The sequence below is a fragment of the Mus musculus genome, chromosome 2 (genome assembly GCF_000001635.26).
Source record: "Mus musculus strain C57BL/6J chromosome 2, GRCm38.p6 C57BL/6J".
NCBI classification, from domain to species: domain Eukaryota; kingdom Metazoa; phylum Chordata; class Mammalia; order Rodentia; family Muridae; genus Mus; species Mus musculus.
In genome coordinates, this window is record NC_000068.7 from 5,052,636 (window position 1) to 5,070,472 (window position 17,837).

General features: G+C 45.7%; 1 protein-coding gene across 6 annotated transcripts in view; it reads right to left on the bottom strand.

The window, feature by feature from the left end:
- Optn (optineurin) overlaps nt 1-11,764 on the bottom strand; it is a 43,879-nt gene extending 32,115 nt beyond the window's left edge. For 2 of the 6 annotated variants that reach the window (NM_181848.5, NM_001356487.1), the window contains exons 1-3: nt 11,272-11,482; nt 1,905-2,081; nt 353-555 (exon numbers count right to left, since the gene is read on the bottom strand). In NM_181848.5, coding sequence (NP_862896.1) covers nt 353-555; nt 1,905-2,070 — 369 coding nt within the window. In that variant the 5' untranslated portion in view covers nt 2,071-2,081; nt 11,272-11,482. Of the gene's footprint in view, nt 1-352; nt 556-1,904; nt 2,082-10,223; nt 10,353-11,271 lie in introns of all 6 variants that reach the window. The other 4 variants (XM_006497547.4, XM_011238987.3, XM_030252089.1 and 1 more) reach the window with 4 other exon arrangements.
- Between the last annotated feature and the right edge of the window lie 6,073 nt (nt 11,765-17,837).

Here is a 17,837-nt window from a genome sequence, read left to right on the forward strand (position 1 = left end):
CAACACCACTCTCGTGTGTCTGACTGTCACTACATCCTAATCTCTGCCCATCTACTCTAGAGACTCTTTCCTACGCAGGCACAGGGGACCAGAGGGTCTGCGGCAGGGGTGGGCCTTGGTGATGCATCTGTCTGAGTCATTTCTGCTTCTGTAAGTAACCATTCACTGATTCTGCCCCATAAGTAGCCCTAATAAAATTAGTTTACCAAGTGGGACTTGGATGGGCTCTTTACTTTGGTCTGTTGTGGGATCCCTCTGGGTGAGTAGACAAGTGTGTGTCCCCACAAAAAGGTTTGTTGCACAGCAGCTGTATGTAGTCAGGAAATAAACCCACAGTGGATCGTGTACTCACTTCCAATGGCTTTTCTGATTTCTCTTTGAATTTTCCAAGCTCTTCCTTCAGCCTCTCATTTTCATGAGTCAGGGCCTTAAGGCGCTCCTTAACCTCTTTGCTTTGCATCTCAAACAACAGGCGCTCTTCCTTCTGCTTCTCTGTCCAGGCGGACAGCTCCTCAAATCGCCCTTTCATAGCTTGATTATTTAGCTTCATGGCTTCTGTTTGGGGTTCAGAGAGAGGGAGTCACCCACCAGGGAATGGATGGAATCTCATGAATCAGCACCACCCCCTCCCCCAGCCCTGGGTCTCTGGATCTAAACATGCCTGGGTGGCCTGGGATGGGTATGTCAGCAAATAAATAAATAAATAAATAAATAAATAAATAAATAAAAGACCATAGTGGTGTGAGCAGTTTGCTAAAAAACTAGAACATTGCTGCTAGTCCTTAGATGTCACGAGAAAGACCAGGCATGGTGGCTTATGGCTGTACTCCCAACACTTGGGAGGCAAGAGGTAGGAAAATGAGTCCGTGGTCAGTCTCTGCTACATAATGAGCTACAGGCCATGTGGGTCTATATGAGACAGTGTCTCAAAACAACAAATTCTCCCAAATAAAAACCAATTGAGAGATAAAGTCCTGCTAATGACTAGAAATCTAAGAGACTGAGGGAGGTCCTATCATTCATTGATTACAAAGTTTAACGATTAGCCATGGCTTGAGATAGCAGAATATAACCCCTCCCCTGAAACAAAGTTTCACTATGTATGAAGTCTAGGAGGGTCTTGAATTTGCTATGTAGCACATGGTAGTACTGAACTTAGAATGCCCCTGCTACTTGGAATGTGTTCTGGAGCTAGGATACAGCCCGGTACCATCAAGTCTACCTCCTCAGAATGCTTTCACCTAACTCTGTAACTACAGTAGTTCCTCTATACTTCCTTTTTTAAAGATTTATTTATTTATTTTATGTATATGAGTACACTGTAGCTATACAGATGGTTGTGAGCCATCGTGTGGTTCCTGGGAATTGAACTCAGGACCTCTGCTCACTCTGGGGCCCTGTTCATTCAGGCCCAAAGATTTTATTTATTGTTATATGTGAGTACACTGTAGTTGTCCTCAGACACACCAGAAGAGGGCATCAGATCTCATTACAGATGGTTGTAAGCCACCATGTGGTTGCTGGGATTTGAACTCAGGACCTGCGGAAGAGCAGTCTGTGCTCTTAAGCACTGAGCCATTTCTCTAACCCTTTAAACAGGGGTAAATGTCATTTTCCTATTTCCTGAGATGGAATACTTTTTTTTGGTATGGTGATAAGGATCCACTCTAGATCCTTACAGATAGATGTTAGGCATGCTCTCTATTACTGATCTTAGCCCCTAAACAGAATACTTTTTAGTCTGATCTGTAAACAGACGTAAACAAGCCCCTAAGCCCTGGCCAAAGTTTTGCTGTGCTGTTTTTCCCTCTAGGGAAACAAGCTGAGAAAGGCCCTCACTGACAAGGCCTTCAGAAGAGATTGTGTTTCCTGAGTGGAGAGCCCAGATGGACAGTCCAGCTCACCTTTCAGCTGGTGGTTCTCAACCAGGAGTTCCTTCATTTGCTGCAGCAGCTCCTCAGGGGTGAATGTGTCCAGGCTGGGGTGAACCATATTGGAGGGTCCATTTCCTGGGGTCTCACAAGGGCTGTCCCCCTTCTCAGTCAGGCAGCTCAGAGGTTGATGGGACATGGTAACAGGTCCTACGGAAAAGCCATAAGCTAAAAATATAGCTGTCGCTGGTCTACCCCAGGCCTCTGAAAGGCCCACAATTCCACTAGGAATGAGAGGTAGTAAATCCCAGGGTTGCTGGCTTTCCCTCAGGTTGCACTGGAGAGGTGTTCTCTTTAAACATCCAGTTAACGCTGCCCGGCTTCACCAGACCATGCAACAAAGGGGGGGACCCAGAGAGGAGGTGGGAAGTAACAACCGCAATAATGAGAGAGAGAATATCTGCAGCCTTGGTGAAGGATCACTACTAGATAACCTGAAATCTCTAAGTCCAAATAGCCTTCTTCTGAGGGAACTGTATTGCTTGGAAATTAGAACTCAATAAAGCTACTAAAATATCCATAGTTTATACTTACTGAAAGCTATTAAACCCTGCATATTTTGTATTTATTAAGAGCTATTAAGATCTCCATAGTTTATCTTCGATTAAAAAGGAATGGTTGGTGATGTTTATTTTTGGCCATCCTTAGGCACAGTATATGCTGAAACACATGTTGTGCAGCCATGCCCTTGCCTACTCTGGATCACTGCATGAGGAAGCAGGTGCAGCAGCTTGCCCAAGGTCAGCAGCAGCACACAGCAAGGCTGGCGTGCAGCAGCAGACAGCAAGGCTGGCGTGCAGCAGCACACAGCAAGGCTGGCGTGCAGCAGCAGACAGCAAGGCTGGCGTGCAGCAGCACACAGCAAGGCTGGCGTGCAGCAGCACACAGCAAGGCTGGCGTGCAGCAGCAGACAGCAAGGCTGGCGTGCAGCAGCAGACAGCAAGGCTGGCGTGCAGCAGCACACAGCAAGGCTGATGTGCAGACACCATCTCATAACACACAAAAGGTGTGAGTGAAGCTGTATTTTTTTTTTGAGGCTTTGATATGGTATTCCTTGGTGTATACACAAAAGACACTAAAGCAGCTTGTTACCTACTGCATATCCTGAAAACACTTCTACTGATATGGCTTTATTTCACAGACATGCCAATGAGAACACATAAATAAGAATAAATGTCAATCCCACTTCTTTAATCACCTAGCCCCCAGGCAAACATAGGCAAACAAATTTTAATCTTTACACGTCATGAAAACGATAGATATTCCCGTCGGGAATGGCCCTGTTCTACAAAGGCAAATTACTGAAGTCCAGAGAGATGACTTAAAAAACATTATTTCTTGGGCCTAGGGAGATGACTCAGTATTTAAAAGCACTCACTCCTCTTTGGCTCCTAGCACCCATGTCAGATGGCTCAAAACTGCCCGTTACCAGCTGCAGGGGATTGGATGTTCTCTTCTGGCTTCCACAGACACACGTATACACATGCCAAAAACTCATACGAACACAGAGACACATAAATCATTTTTTAAAAAAACTTTATCTCTAATAACTATAATTTAAAACAAATCTACGTAACAAATGGTGCTTGCCCCACAACTGTGATGAACTGGTGCTAACTAGTGCCAAAAAAGGCAGGTGGCTTCTTCACCTGGGACATGGGTGGTGAGCTCTCCCACTCTCAACAGGAATTGAATTTAGAACATCAGGCATGTTAGTTAAATGCTCCACAACTTAGCCCCAGCCCTGGTCCCCAATCTCGTTTCTAACTGGGGAGAAGGCGTTGCTCTCAGACTGCTAGCAGTTCATGATTAAGTGCTTCATGGTTCCATTGCGTCGTAGTCTATTATGAACCCAGTCCCTGTTCTGGAAGGAGGATAACCATCCTTTCTGCCACACAACCACATCATAACATAAGTGTGCAGGCTTCATGCCCACATATGAAAATAAGACCAGATGCACAGAACGAGAGCTGCTTTCTATGCCTACAGGAGGCGCGATCCTGGGCTCTCTGCGGGTTCTCTAAAGTCAAGCAAGGGTCTGGTGCACTGCTTCTAGACTGAAGAACTTGTAGGTGAATCAAGTGTTACTTAAAGCGCCTGGCTAGAAGAAAAGCATCCCAAGCAGCACATAGGAGGATGGAAACTTCAGAGGGAAACACCGACCAGGCATTGCTCACTTGTGCGCCTTGTGTGGGCATAGGTTTTACCCAACTGAACTGATTTAAGATGCCATCCCTACACCCTTTCTGGGTAAAGCAGTGTTTCTGACTTTCTATAACATTCACTTTTGCAGCTAAGTATGAACATGCACACTTATTCATTGCCTTAGGAGGCTGGGGCAGGAGGATCAAAAGTCTCAGACCATTGCTGTTACATGTTGTAAACCTGCCCTTGCAAAATCAATGAAGGGAGCTGAGGAGATGGGCCAGGGGCTCGAGTGCCCACTGTGCAAGCACAAGGACTGGGGTTTGGATCCCCAGAACCCATAAAAAGTCAGGAAAGCATGCTGGTTTCTTGTAATCACATCATTTGGGAGGCAGAGATGGGATCCTGGGGCAAGCTGGACAGCTACAGTAGTTGGAATTTGTGAGTTCCAGGTTCAGTGAAGAGATCCTGCCTCAATAAATAAAGTAGACAGCAATCAAGGAAGATGCCTGATGTCAACTTCAGACATGCACCTAGACATGTATGCCTATATATGCATATATATACATATAGAAAAAAATCATTAAAAAAACTTTTTGTACATAATGATATTGGTGACTATATTTCATAAAAATGAGTTTTTTTTTGAGCAATAGTAAAATTTCCTGAAGTATTTAATCTGAAAAAGCTATAAAACATTTGACAGATGTGTATGTTGGGAAGCAGATGCCAGGGACAGAACCGGGACTTATGAATACCAGCAAGTGCTCTAATGAGCTATACCTACACTCAACATTGTATTTTGATTTTGTTTTTATCTTTGCTTTTTGAAACAAGGTCTCATTCTATAGCCCAGGTTAGCCTAGGACTCATTATGTAGAGCCAATTGCCCTTGAACTCATGGTGATCCTCCTGCCTCCACATGCTGACTGCTGACTGAGATTAAAAGATAAGCCATTATGCCCATCTCAACAGATTTTAAAAATATAATAGACATCCAGAAAATGTGTCTAGGGGCTGGAGAGATGGCTCAGCGGTTAAGAGCACGGTTCTGCTCTTCCGAAGGTTCTGAGTTCAAATCCCAGCAACCACATGGTGGCTCACAACCATCTGTAATGAGATCTGATGCCCTCTTCTGGTGTGTCTGAAGATAGCAACAGTGTACTTACATATGCTGGAGCAAGCCAGGCTGCAGTGAGCAGAGGTCCTGAGTTCAATTTCCAGCAACCATGTGATGGCTCACAACCATCTGTACAGCTATAGTGTACTCATATACATAAAATAAATAAATAAATCTTTTAAAAAAAGAAAATGTGTTTAGTTCTATCTTATATTCATAAACTAATGTCTCTCAATCTCTATTTTTTTTTTTTTTGAGACAGAGACTAGCTATGTAGCCCAGGCTAGCCTCAAATTGGTAAACTTCCTGCCTTAGCCTCCTCAGTGCTGGGATAACAGGCATGCCACCACACTTAGGTCCAGCAACAAATTATCTCTTTATGGTTTTATCAAAAGAAAGGAAGGGAGGGAGGGGGAGGAACAGAGCCCAGAAGGACGAAGGAGCAAAGGGAGAAAGAAGGAAGGCTCCAGGAATGGGGAAGGAGACTGCTTAGCTGTCTCTGCCCCTTGACCTCCCATCTGCACCTCCCTCAGCCTACAGACTCAGCCACAATAACGCTGGCCATGCTCCTAACAGTTCCAGCAATCCTTCTATACCTGCTGCAGGCTGCTCAGATTCTACAAGGACACACAAAACAAAACAAAACAAAACCAGGGCGGTAGACAGTAGAAGGTGATCCTCCTGCCTCCACATGCTGACTGCTGACTAAGATTAAAAGATCTAGATGAGACAGTAGAAGAACAGCCCAGTGTGTGGCCTTGGGAGGCACCTGACCTGCACAGGCTATTTACTGACTCCTCATGACTCCTCAACAGCTCTCAGCTCAATGACTCTCAAAACACACGCTTACGTTTCTAGAAAGATCACAGTTCCATGTCCACCCTTCAACACAGGCACACTCAGTATTCCTCACGCCACCCCCCTCTGTCAGCCCTGCCAGCACCCTGATTATTCTTACAAATACATACTCACTTAGTCGCACTGCTGTCAAATGGTGTTAGGAAAAGGAATACCATAATTCAAATGTCATGGTGACTAAGAAGTCAGCATATACAGCAAACGTGAACATTCAACTACTACCACCATTTTACTAAAAGCAGTTTCTAGTGATAGTGGAAGTCTCAAAGGACTTTTCAGGATTTTTGAGTGCTCTAAAGGATAACAATATGAAATATCTACTGGTAGACTGTAATAGCAGAATGCTTAAATCTCTAAAGTCTCTAAACACTTTGATTCTATCTGTCTATCCATCTATCTATCTATTGGTACATACACTATTGTCTGCATGTATATGTGTGTCTATGAGAGAGACAGAAAGAATGTGTGTGTGCGCGCGCGCGCACACACACACACACACACACACACACCTGCACATGAACAATCACAAGCATCATGCCTGCAGTCTATGCGGGGTTCTAACGACAACCTTTCTCTCTCCTTCCACCATCTGGGTTCCAAGGACAGAAATCAGATCATCAAGCTGAGCAGCAAACGTCTTAACTTGTTAAACCACCTCACTGGAGCCTGAATGTCTGAGTCATTAAGTTCCCCTTGAACTACATTAAACGGAGCAAACACAGAGATACATATTTCTATCTATGTATCCCCAGAGCTTATAACTGGAAAGGGGTATTTATTGCAAGGGTCCCCCTAACAACAATTCCTCATGAAAATCCAACTGATCTGGGTACGAAGTACCATTTCTAGGCAAACATATTTAGTAAGAAGGGGAAGGTGGTACACGCCTATAACCCAGTACTTGGCAAGCTGAGGCAGGAGGACAGCTTTGAGTTTGAGGATAACTTGGGATACATGGTAAGTTCCAGAGCATTGAAGTATACCACTGAAGTATAAGACCATTGAAGTATAAGGCGAGAGAGAGAGAGAGAGAGACAGACAGACAGACAGACAAAGAGTGTTAGCATGAGATTAGCAAGCCAAAAAATTTTAGGCCTGTGTGACCATGCAAGCCTATAATCCCAGCTCTAGGTAGGAAAGCTAGGGCTGCCAGAAGTTCTAGGCCAGCCTGGGGGACAGAGCTAACCCAGATTCAGAGTAAACAAACAGAGATACTTAACAATGGAAGGCAGGATTTGTCAAGATTTCCCTAACAAGAAAGACCTAGAACTAGTACCGCAGAAAGTCAGAGGCCAAAGCTCCAGGTTTTCTTCCCTAGATCTGCTCCTGAGTCCCTAACCATGTACCCATATGTACTCAGGGGCCAAGTAACTAATGACCTGACCTTACAGACATGGCCATAATCTCATTCCTGAGTTGGCCTTAATCCACTCTGGCTTCTTATTCACTATAAGAATGTCTGTGTGGTTCCCGTGACACAAGGCAGCACAGAGTAGGCTTAGATGCTTGAGTGATGGGCCACGAGTCAAGTCCTGCCCCCTCTCTCCCCCAGCAGGCACTGTCTCTTCCACTACAGGATGGCTCTGACAGCCAGAAGGCTGTCTGCCTAGCACTGTCTGACTTAAGCCAACTTCCATCCACTGGACGCTGGATGCAAAATGAGCTCAGTCCTTTTTCCCTGATGTAAATGACTTTTCAGATTTACGGATGAAGTATTACCAGGCTCAATCCTTGCATAGACCAATTAATTTTTTTCTTTTTTAATAGTTATTTTTATTATTTATTTGTATGAAGGTATGTGTGTTCCCATGTGGGTATGTGAATGTAAATGCAGGTACCCTCAGGTGCCAGAGGCATTAGATTCCCTGGAGCTGAGGCTGCCTGAAGTAGGTACTGGGAACGACAAAACTTAGGTCCTCTGGAAGAGCAGAAAGTGTTCTTTTACTGCTAAGCAATCTCATCAGTCCTGGTACATCAGTTTTAAACAATGAAAACCTGTTTCCTAAAGAGAACCGATAGCTGGCTATGGTAAATTGTAGTTTCCATTCACAAAAGGGCTAAAGGAGGCTAGGAAGACGGCTTGCAGGTAAAGGCACTTGATGTCAAACCTGACCACCTCAGTTTGATGCCCGGGATCCACATGTCAGAAGGACAGAGCCGATTCTCACAAGCCGTCCTGAGTCTTCCTCGGAGGTGCCAGGGTATGTGTGCATCCACACCCATACTGACAGAATAAGCATATAAATGTAATTATGGGAGGTTGAGTAGATTCTGTGACCAGATGACTAAACACATTATCTGCTTGGAAAAGAAAGGTGGGAGACATACACTTCTTACTGCTGGAGTAAAAGAAACCTCACTGTTGCTTATTAGGAATGCTACTAGTGAGGCTACGCCATGCCATACATGGAAAATACAGACGTAACCCAGTTTTGAAGGCAGGAGCATAGGAAGTAAGGCTTCCTTCTTTCCATTCCCCTGTCTCCCAAATCTAAAGGAATCATCAAGTCTGGTCACTTCTTCCTTCAAAGGGGTCCATCCCCCTCCATCCTTAAAGGCTGAAGCTCGGGCTTTTATTTGGCCTATGATTGGCAATGTTCACCTCTCGCCTATTTTGTCTACAGCTCTGTCCCCAGCATTGCGACACACACAAGAAAACAAATTGCCAGGTCCTTGCTGAGTGAGTTTTAGGCATTCCTCGCTCTCCATTTCGAGCCCACTGGTGTAGAGGTTTATGAGAAGAACATATTTGTATTTATTTTCAGGTTCTGGGCTTACTTATCCATACACATCAATGCCACCTCCTATCACAAAGCCACAAATACCACATCAAAGGGCTCACAGTTCCATGCACTCTTCACCTCTGTGCCCTTGCCTCTTCGGTGCCCTCTGTCTGGGCGAGGTCTGGCCCATGGGAGAACTTCAAAGTCCATCTCAGGGACGACATTTTGTGGAGAAGCCATGCTTTTGAGCACCTAAGAACCATTTGTATTTCCAGTGCCTCAGCCCTCCTAGTAATTACTGCCAGTCTTCTACCATCTACTTTCTCTCTGTCTTTTTCTTACTAGAGACTGGCACACAGCAGCCTCTGGGTTAATGTTGAAATGACAAACACAACTTACTGAGGTCTCTTTAAGTTTAACACTCTCTACTTTAAGTAAAACGCTCTCTACTGTGCGAGCACAAACTGCACACATTAGGACTGTTATGAGTTTCCTGCGGTTCTATGACGTTCACATCCTGATTCTTGAAGGCATCGTTTAAAACTTATTTTTAAAATCAGGTTCTGGGCTTACTTAGCCATAGATATCAATGTCAATGTTTTTCTCTACCACGGCAAAGAATCTGGATATATCTATATTCTATTATTTTTTTATCATACACATGCCAAATCAGAAGCAAGAAAAGCTTTAATAAATTTAATTAAGAAAAATAGATTTTGGAAGGCATGTGGAACACACCTTTGATCTCAGCACTTGAGGGGAAGAAGCAAAGTAGATCTCTGTGAGTTCAAGGTCAGCTTGGTCTATGAAATGAGTTTCAGACCAACCAGGCAGACATAGTGAGACCCCTTCTCAAAATCGAAACAAAACAGATTTTACAGGTCAGAGAGATGACTTGGTGGGTAAAGGCTCTTCCTGCCAAACCTGATGTCCATGGATCTCTCAAAGACTGTCCCCTGTGGTCCCCATGAACACCATGACAGGCACGTGCATACAAGCACCAACACCCTCTCACATAAACACACAGAAATAATAAATATAGTAAAATTTAAAGGGCTTAATTTCTTTTCTTTTGGATTTTGATTTTACAGAAAATCCAAAGAATTCATCAACATGCTAAGGCTCTATAACAAAACTACAGGCAAGCAGATTTGGGGATGAGTAAGTACAGTTCATGGCCAGAAAAAGTATGGGCTACTTAAATGCGGGAGCTCGATAATAACCAGGAGGAAAGTCATACCAACTCCTCTCAAGACTGAGGTGAGACTGAGTCTCTCTCTCTCTCTCTCTCTCTCTCTCTCTCTCTCTCTCTCTCTCGCTCGCTCTTTCTCTCCTCCCCCACACAATTTACAGGCCGGTTGTAAAAACTGTAGCTACTTTCATGGTGTTACACACTACATAAAGTACTGCTCAAACCGGCTCACTATAAACAGATCAAATACACACGCGATCCACAGTGGAAACTTCCCTCGTCCAATCAAGTCCAAGGCAGTCTCTGGTAGTGGCCTCTGCTCTGTTCGGATCTACCCCATTATCAGCCTGGGGCGATGGGCGATAGGCTCCTAACTTCGCTCCCTAAGTCAAAAGAGCAAAGTGGCTGCTTTGGGTCAAAGGGCAGCTTTGGATTCAGTTCTGAAAGCGTAAGTGATCCAATACTGCCTGCCTTATGTGATTTTCTTGAGGTTTTCCATAAGATTGGCCGTTTCAACCTTAAATACTTCAGGCATACATTCATTCCTACACAGGAGTCCTGACCCTGCAGGCTAGACCAGGTGCTGGGTTTCATTTCCCTCTGAGGCTTGCTTACTGCCTCCAATTTACACATTGCCCGTGGTAAAAACAACTCCTTCAAATTTCCCAGCTTTTAAAAATTCATTCTTATTATCTCACATTCCCCCCGCCACCCGCCTCCGTCTCTTTCTGTGACCCCCCACTGCCAAGAGTGTATATACATGCATGGATATAGCACTCTCTCCCAGATAGACACAACAGTTAATGTACCCTTCTGTAAGCCTGTTACTTTGGCAAGGGGTCTCTCTATTCTTCACTGTTCCTGGGCGACCTCATTCAAACTACCTTCATTCCTTGCGACAGTACCTTAACCACTTCCTCCTTAAAATGAACTGACTGCTTGCTCAATCACTCTCAACCTGGGACGTCACCTTCAAACCACCTCGATGACTTGAACTGGAAGTCACCTGCGGCCAGCCGAGACTGTTTTACTATCCCGGGGAAAGAGGGGTGTCCTCTGGGGTGGCCGTCACTCCCCACCCCCACCTCCATCCCCGCCGCCCTGTCACACCAGGGCAGGGTCTGCCTGGGCCTCGGAAGCCTTCTCAGGACAGCCGTCCTACAGGAGGGCCGCCCCAGCTTCGTCACCCTTCCCGCGGCAGGCTCCGGAAGACGGCGACAGCGAGAACCGCTGCCAGGATGGAGTCCGCTGGGGAGAGTCGCCGCGCTCAGTCAGCGCCCGCCACCCCCCGGCCCGGCTCACCGGCCACAGGGATCCTCTCCTCTTAGGTCACTGCTTCGTTGGTATTTTGTCCCAAAGCTCTGGATGCCGACGCCCGCCAGGGACCAGCCGGGGGGCGGCGACCGGGCAGCTGGACGGTGACGCGCGGCCTCGCGACCCGCCAGGCGCCGCTCAGCTGACCGCAGCGCCCGCTCCCGCCCTAGCCAAGAAATTTCCCAGACCACGCCCACTCGGTCACGCCCCTGAAAGCCACGCCCAACGCTCCGCCCCTCTGTAGCTCTTCCTGAGCCCCAGGGTCTGTCTCCGCGGTTCGTTAGGGATAGAGCCTCTCTTGGAGGCTTTAATTAAAAACCAAAGAAGAAAAGAAAGACAATGCAAAATGTGTTTGAGCTCTTGTTCTCCCAGATCCATTAACATATAGCTGCATCAGATGGCCCAGGCAGGTGAGATTGATGGATTGATTCGGATTACACTCAGCAGTCTTAACTGTGCCGAGGATGCCTCTACTTAGACTAGAATGCAAAGCTAGAAAATAGTAGAGAAACCTTCTAGTTTGCATTCCCAGCCCCTGGGCATCAGCAAGGTGGCATCACAGGACACAGATGGCATTTGATCGGAAGGGTGAGCTCCAGGCAAAGCGTTACCTTGACAACCAGACCCCAGTGAAAGGTAACTAGGTAGAAACTCTGGCTAGCTCCTGGGTGGCTCAGAAGATAGCATGAGATTAGGTTTTGTGCTCAAGGTCAAAGAGATGTCATAACCAGGGAAGAATTTTGATTACTGATGAAAGGAGAGATAAGGAACACATGGTTGTGACTGCATGTGCACCTGCACACAGGTTGGAAGGAGAGGTCGGGATCCTCACCAACACAGTAAGAGACAGCTCAACTCAGCTCACCTAATTGCATAGACCGGATCACCTGCTGTCCGTTCCAAGACTTGGTCTCAAATGTTAACCCTAAAGCTGGACAGAGAAGGTTTGAAAAGCTGTGTTGGGGAGCGGGGTGGGGGGGATGGGGACTTGTAATTTTTATGATAGTCTCCACAACTAACACAGAAGACTTCTGTGAACCCTTGTCATGCCTCTCGACCACCACCTAGTTGTATTTGCAGGGCATATTGGCCAATGTCCTTTCATTCTACTGAGTTCTGACACCATGTCCCTGAATGTGGTGGCAGGTCCCACAGGTAAGAATGCCACCCTGCAGATCTGTCTGAGCCTTCCAATGCCAACGGGAAGCCCCAGGCTGTTTTTCCCGAGCCTCTGACCCACTAGCCTGCTGTACATTGGGGTTTACAGAATGTCCTTGTTGGGCTTTACTAATTTGCCATGCAGCTCACAGAACTCAAGGAAACAGTTATGTTTAATGGCTTATTATAAAAATGTATTTTTAAAAGATTTATTTATTTATTTATTATATGTAAGTACAATGTAGCATTCTTCAGACACCCCAGAAGAGGGCATCAGATCTCATCACGGATGGTTGTAAACCACCATGTGGTTGCTGGAATTTGAACTCAGGACCTTCGGAAGAGCAGACGGTGCTCTTAACGTCTGAGCCATCTCTCCAGCCCATAAAAATGTATTTTTAACAGGTAGGTATAAACAGCTAGATGGGGAGCTATGTAGGTGTACTGGCTAGTGTTGTGTCAACTTGACACAGCTGGAGTTATCACAGAGAAAGGAGCTTCAGTTGAGGAAATGCCTCCATGAGATGCAATTGTAAGGCATTTTCTCAATTAGTGATCAAGGGGAAAGGCCCCTTGTGGGTGGGACCATCTCAGGGCTGGTAGTCTGGTTCTATAAGAAAGCAGGCTGAGCAAGCCAGGTGAGGCAAGCCAGTAAAGAACGTCCCTCCGTGGCCTCTGCATCAGCTCCTGCTCCCTGACCTGCTTGAGTTCCAGTCCTGACTTCCTTTGGTGATGAACAGCAGCATGGAAGTATAAGCCGAATAAACCCTTTCCTCCCCAACTTGCTTCTTGGTCATGATGTTTGTGCAGGAATAGAAACCCTGACTAAGACAAATTGGTACTGGGAGTGGGGTATTCCTGTGACAACCTGACCATGTTTTGGGGAGGACTGTGGAAGGACTTTGGAACTTTGGGCTTGAAGATCCATCCGTTGTTAAGAGCTCTGTCGGATGTTGTGTAGGAGCTTGGAAGACAACGTTGAGAACACTGCAGAAGATGGAGGTCTGGTTTGTGAAATTTCAGAGGGAAAATTAAAGACTCTTTTCAGGGCCATTGCTGTTTTGATTGTGAAGATTCTGTAGTTCTGGTTAGCTGGGGCTGAAGAATCAGCTGTGATTAACAAGATACCAGAACTACTAAAGCAAAAACTTTGCATTACTGGGACTATTGATGCTGGTTAGCTGGAGCTAAGAAATTAGCGGTGATTAAGAAGAGACCAGCATCATTGAGGTGACATCTTCTGGGAAGTGTTTTCTGAGAGCACAGTGGCTGTGTTCCAGATATAGCCAAAGTTGTACATTGTGCTGTGGCTGGACTTGGTAATGTGTAAGGGTCACCCAGGTGGTACTGGTTTTGAAGGCATGAAGGAGTTGAGCAGAGCAGCTGAGGCTTGGCACTGTGAGAGGCCATGGAAGGCCATTGGTGAAAGTGCAGCCTCAGTTGCAATTGATGGCCCAGGACTGAAGGGGTCATGCAGTGTTTTGGAGATGCCAGTACCATGGGATGACCCAAGAGCAGCAGCAGCAGTGGAGTACAGGCATCTGGAACCTAGAGGATGATGCGTGTGCTACAAAGGGCCTGGCTGGAGAAGTGACCCAAGCCCTTGGAGGAGCCCAGAAGATCGTGAGTTGGATCCCAGACATTGGACGGTTGGAGATTGACTTTTGCTTTTGATTGTGACTGTGCCCTGATATTTTCCCTCTTGAAGGAAGAAACTGTTTTAGTGGAGCCCACAGTTGAGAGACTTTTAATTGTAAAAAGACTTTGGATTTTAAAAGAAATGGATATTTTAAAGAGATTGAAATTTTAAGAATATGTAAAGACTGTGGGACTTTTAAAGTTATTTAGAATGGGGATGAATAAGATTGTAAGGGTTGAGGCTTACTAGTGATGTTTTTGTGTGTCAAGTTGACAAGGGGTCAATTGTACTGGCTAGTGTTGTGTCAACTTGACACAGCTGGAGTTATCACAGAGAAAGGAGCTTCAGTTGAGGAAATGCCTCCATGAGATGCAATTGTAAGGCATTTTCTCAATTAGTGATCAAGGGGAAAGGCCCCTTGTGGGTGGGACCATCTCAGGGCTGGTAGTCTGGTTCTATAAGAAAGCAGGCTGAGCAAGCCAGGTGAGGCAAGCCAGTAAAGAACGTCCCTCCGTGGCCTCTGCATCAGCTCCTGCTCCCTGACCTGCTTGAGTTCCAGTCCTGACTTCCTTTGGTGATGAACAGCAGCATGGAAGTATAAGCCGAATAAACCCTTTCCTCCCCAACTTGCTTCTTGGTCATGATGTTTGTGCAGGAATAGAAACCCTGACTAAGACAGTAGGGCAAGGTCTGGAAGTGCTCCTAAGATAGAAGAGTCTGTTGCCGTGGAGTTGGGGTGTGTCCTCCTCCCTCCTTCCTAGAGGCCTTTCCCCAAGTGTTTAGATATCTAGAAACTCTTGAGTTGATGATGTAGTTGGTAGAATTCTTGCCCAGCATTTAAAAAACTCTGGATTTAATTCCCAGCATCTTAAGAACCACACAATAGCACTTACTGGAATCCTGTATTGATGGCATGTTAGGCCCAGGAGAACCAGAGATTCAAATTGTCTTTGACTACTACTAATACTAAACTGAGTTCAAGGCCAGTGTGGGTTACAAGACCCTCTTCTCTTGTTCTCCTTTCTTCTCCTTCCTCCCCTTTTCTCTCCTCTCTTCCCCTCTTCTCTTCTCCCCTACCACCCTCACAGATAGTTAAACCGAGTTGTTATAACTTTCTCTTTTGACTCTATTTTAAGCCATGGTGAGGTGAAGTACAGTGACAACCAGGTACACTGTGAGAATGCAGGGAAGAGCCCACCTTGGCTTTCAGGGTCTTGAAATGGAGGGCAGGAGAGGCAGTTTCAGGTAGAAAATGTACTCAAGGTGCCCTCTGACAATGTGCTCTTCCTGGAACATACTCCACAATGCCCCTGACTCTCTCTCTCTCTCTCTCTTTCTCTCTCTCTCTCTCTCCCCACCCCCCACCCCGTACCTAGCTACATGATCTCCACAATGTTTATCTTTCTGTGCGTCATTCTTGGGCAGTTATCCAAGATGACCACAGTGCCACACCCTGGGCCAGAAGTCATCTTCTCCTCGGACCCAGCGTGATTCTGGAAGTGACTATAAGGACTTCTCTGGATCACCTTGCAGAATCAAAACTGAAAGTAATGAACCATATCTATCTATCTATCTATCTACCTATCTATATATATACATATATATGTAGAGATTATATATATATAATTATATACAACTATAATTACATATACTCCTTTGCCCAGTCTCGCTTCATAGTTTAGGATGAAGTCTGCTGACCTGGAACTTGCAGCAGTCCTCTTGTCTCAGCCTTCCAGGTGCTTGCTTAGCATAGTCCCAGCCCAGCCTGTTGAGGCTGCTAGAGCTGAGGTGGTGGTGGCTGTTGCTTCTGCTTTGGCCTTTTCTTCATCTTCACCTCTTTTCTTCCTCTCTCCCTCCCCCCTCCATTTTCTTCTTTGACAAGGTCTCATCGAACAGCCTTGGCTGGCTTGAAACTAGCTATGTATACCAGGCTAGCCTAGAACTGACAGAGATCTGCCTGCTTCTGCTTACCCTCCGATCCCCAGTTCTGAGATTAAAGGCATTTGATACCAGTTCATGCAAGAGCTGCTTCAGAACTTAAGGAGGTACAATGTTCTATAAACTACATAAATGGCTCTTTTACAATGCCTGAAATTCATGGTTCTGAAATCACCTACTACTTGAAGATGGTTAAGAGTTCCTGGAATGAGTCACATGTTAAAAATTACATGTCACCATTGTTCTGGACTGAACTCCTGAGCTAGATCCTGTGAGGCTGAAAATAAAGTGGAGTCATTCTGAAGAGGTCAGCCCAGGAACTTTGGAAAATTCTACCAGACCCCTCCTCTCCTGGAAGAGAGAGATCATGGAGCAGGTAGGCACCCCTCACCTCCAGAAGGGAGAGGTTGATTACATCTCCAGAAAGACCACAGGGGCCACCTGCAGATAAGGGAAGCCCCGGAGCACATAGACACATCCCTAAGGGCAGACGAACCATTGGTTACCTGCAGACAAGGGAAGCCCTTGCTACCTCATTCTCTAAGGACCAATCAGTTTAAAAGTCACACTGTTCTGCCAATCATATTGTGCCTAGTTGCTGTTGCTCTATTCTACCCCTGAAAACTGTAAAAAAAAAAAACCTGGCTGAACAGCCTGGCTGGGGTTGTAGCCTCTCCTTTGCATGCAGGACAACCCCAGTGCGCTGGAACAATAAACTCCTCTTGCTTTTGCATTGATCTCCTGCTCCAAGTGGTTCACTCGGGTGGGGGAGGTGTCCTAGGAAGCTAAGGCTCATCAGAGTCTTACAGCTCAGTGTCTTAGTTACTTTCCTATTGCTGTGATAACATGAAATGACTCCATTTTGTGTTTGCTTTGACAAGTTTTAGCCCTCAGCCCTGCTCCTCTGAATGGTCACATCTGCCTTGGCAGCACACTTGAGATTTCCCATGCCCTTGACCATGGTCCAGGTGTATTAACCAAAATAATTAAATCAAACAAAAATAACTAGAGAAGATCTAAGTCATGTTATATCTGAGGTAATTATTGTGCTCTGTGAGCATCCACTTCTGTGTTTGCTAGACCCCGACATAGTCTCACAAGAGACAGCTCTATCTGGGTCCTTTCAGCAAAATCTTGCTAGTGTATGCAATGGTGTCAGCGTTTGGAGGCTGATTATGGGATGGATCCCTGGATATGGCAGTCTCTAGATGGTCCATCCTTTTGTCTCAGCTCCAAACTTTGCCTCTGTAACTCCTTCCATGGGTGTTTTGTTCCCAATTCTAAGGGGCAAAGTGTCCACACTTTGGTCTTTTTTCTTCTTGAGTTTCATGTGTTTTGCAAATTGTATCTTGTATCTTGGGTATTCTAAGTTTCTGGGCTTATATCCACTTATCAGTGTGTACGTATCACGTGAGTTCTTTTGTGATTGGGTTACCTCACTCAGGATGATGCCCTCCAGGTCCATCCATTTGTCTAGGAATTTCATAAATTCATTCTTTTTAATAGCTGAGTAGTACTCCATTGTGTAAATGTACCACATTTCCTGTATCTATTCCTCTGTTGAGGGGCATCTGGGTTCTTTTCAGCTTCTGGCTATTATAAATAAGGCTGCTATGAACATAGTGGAGCATGTGTCCTTCTTACCGGTTGGAACATCTTCTGGATATATGCCCAGGAGAGGTATTGCTGGATCCTCCGGTAGTACTATGTCCAATTTTCTGAGGAACCGCCAGACTGATTTCCAGAGTGGTTGTACAAGCTTGCAATCCCACCAACAATGAAGGAGTGTTCCTCTTTCTCCACATCCTCGCCAGCATCT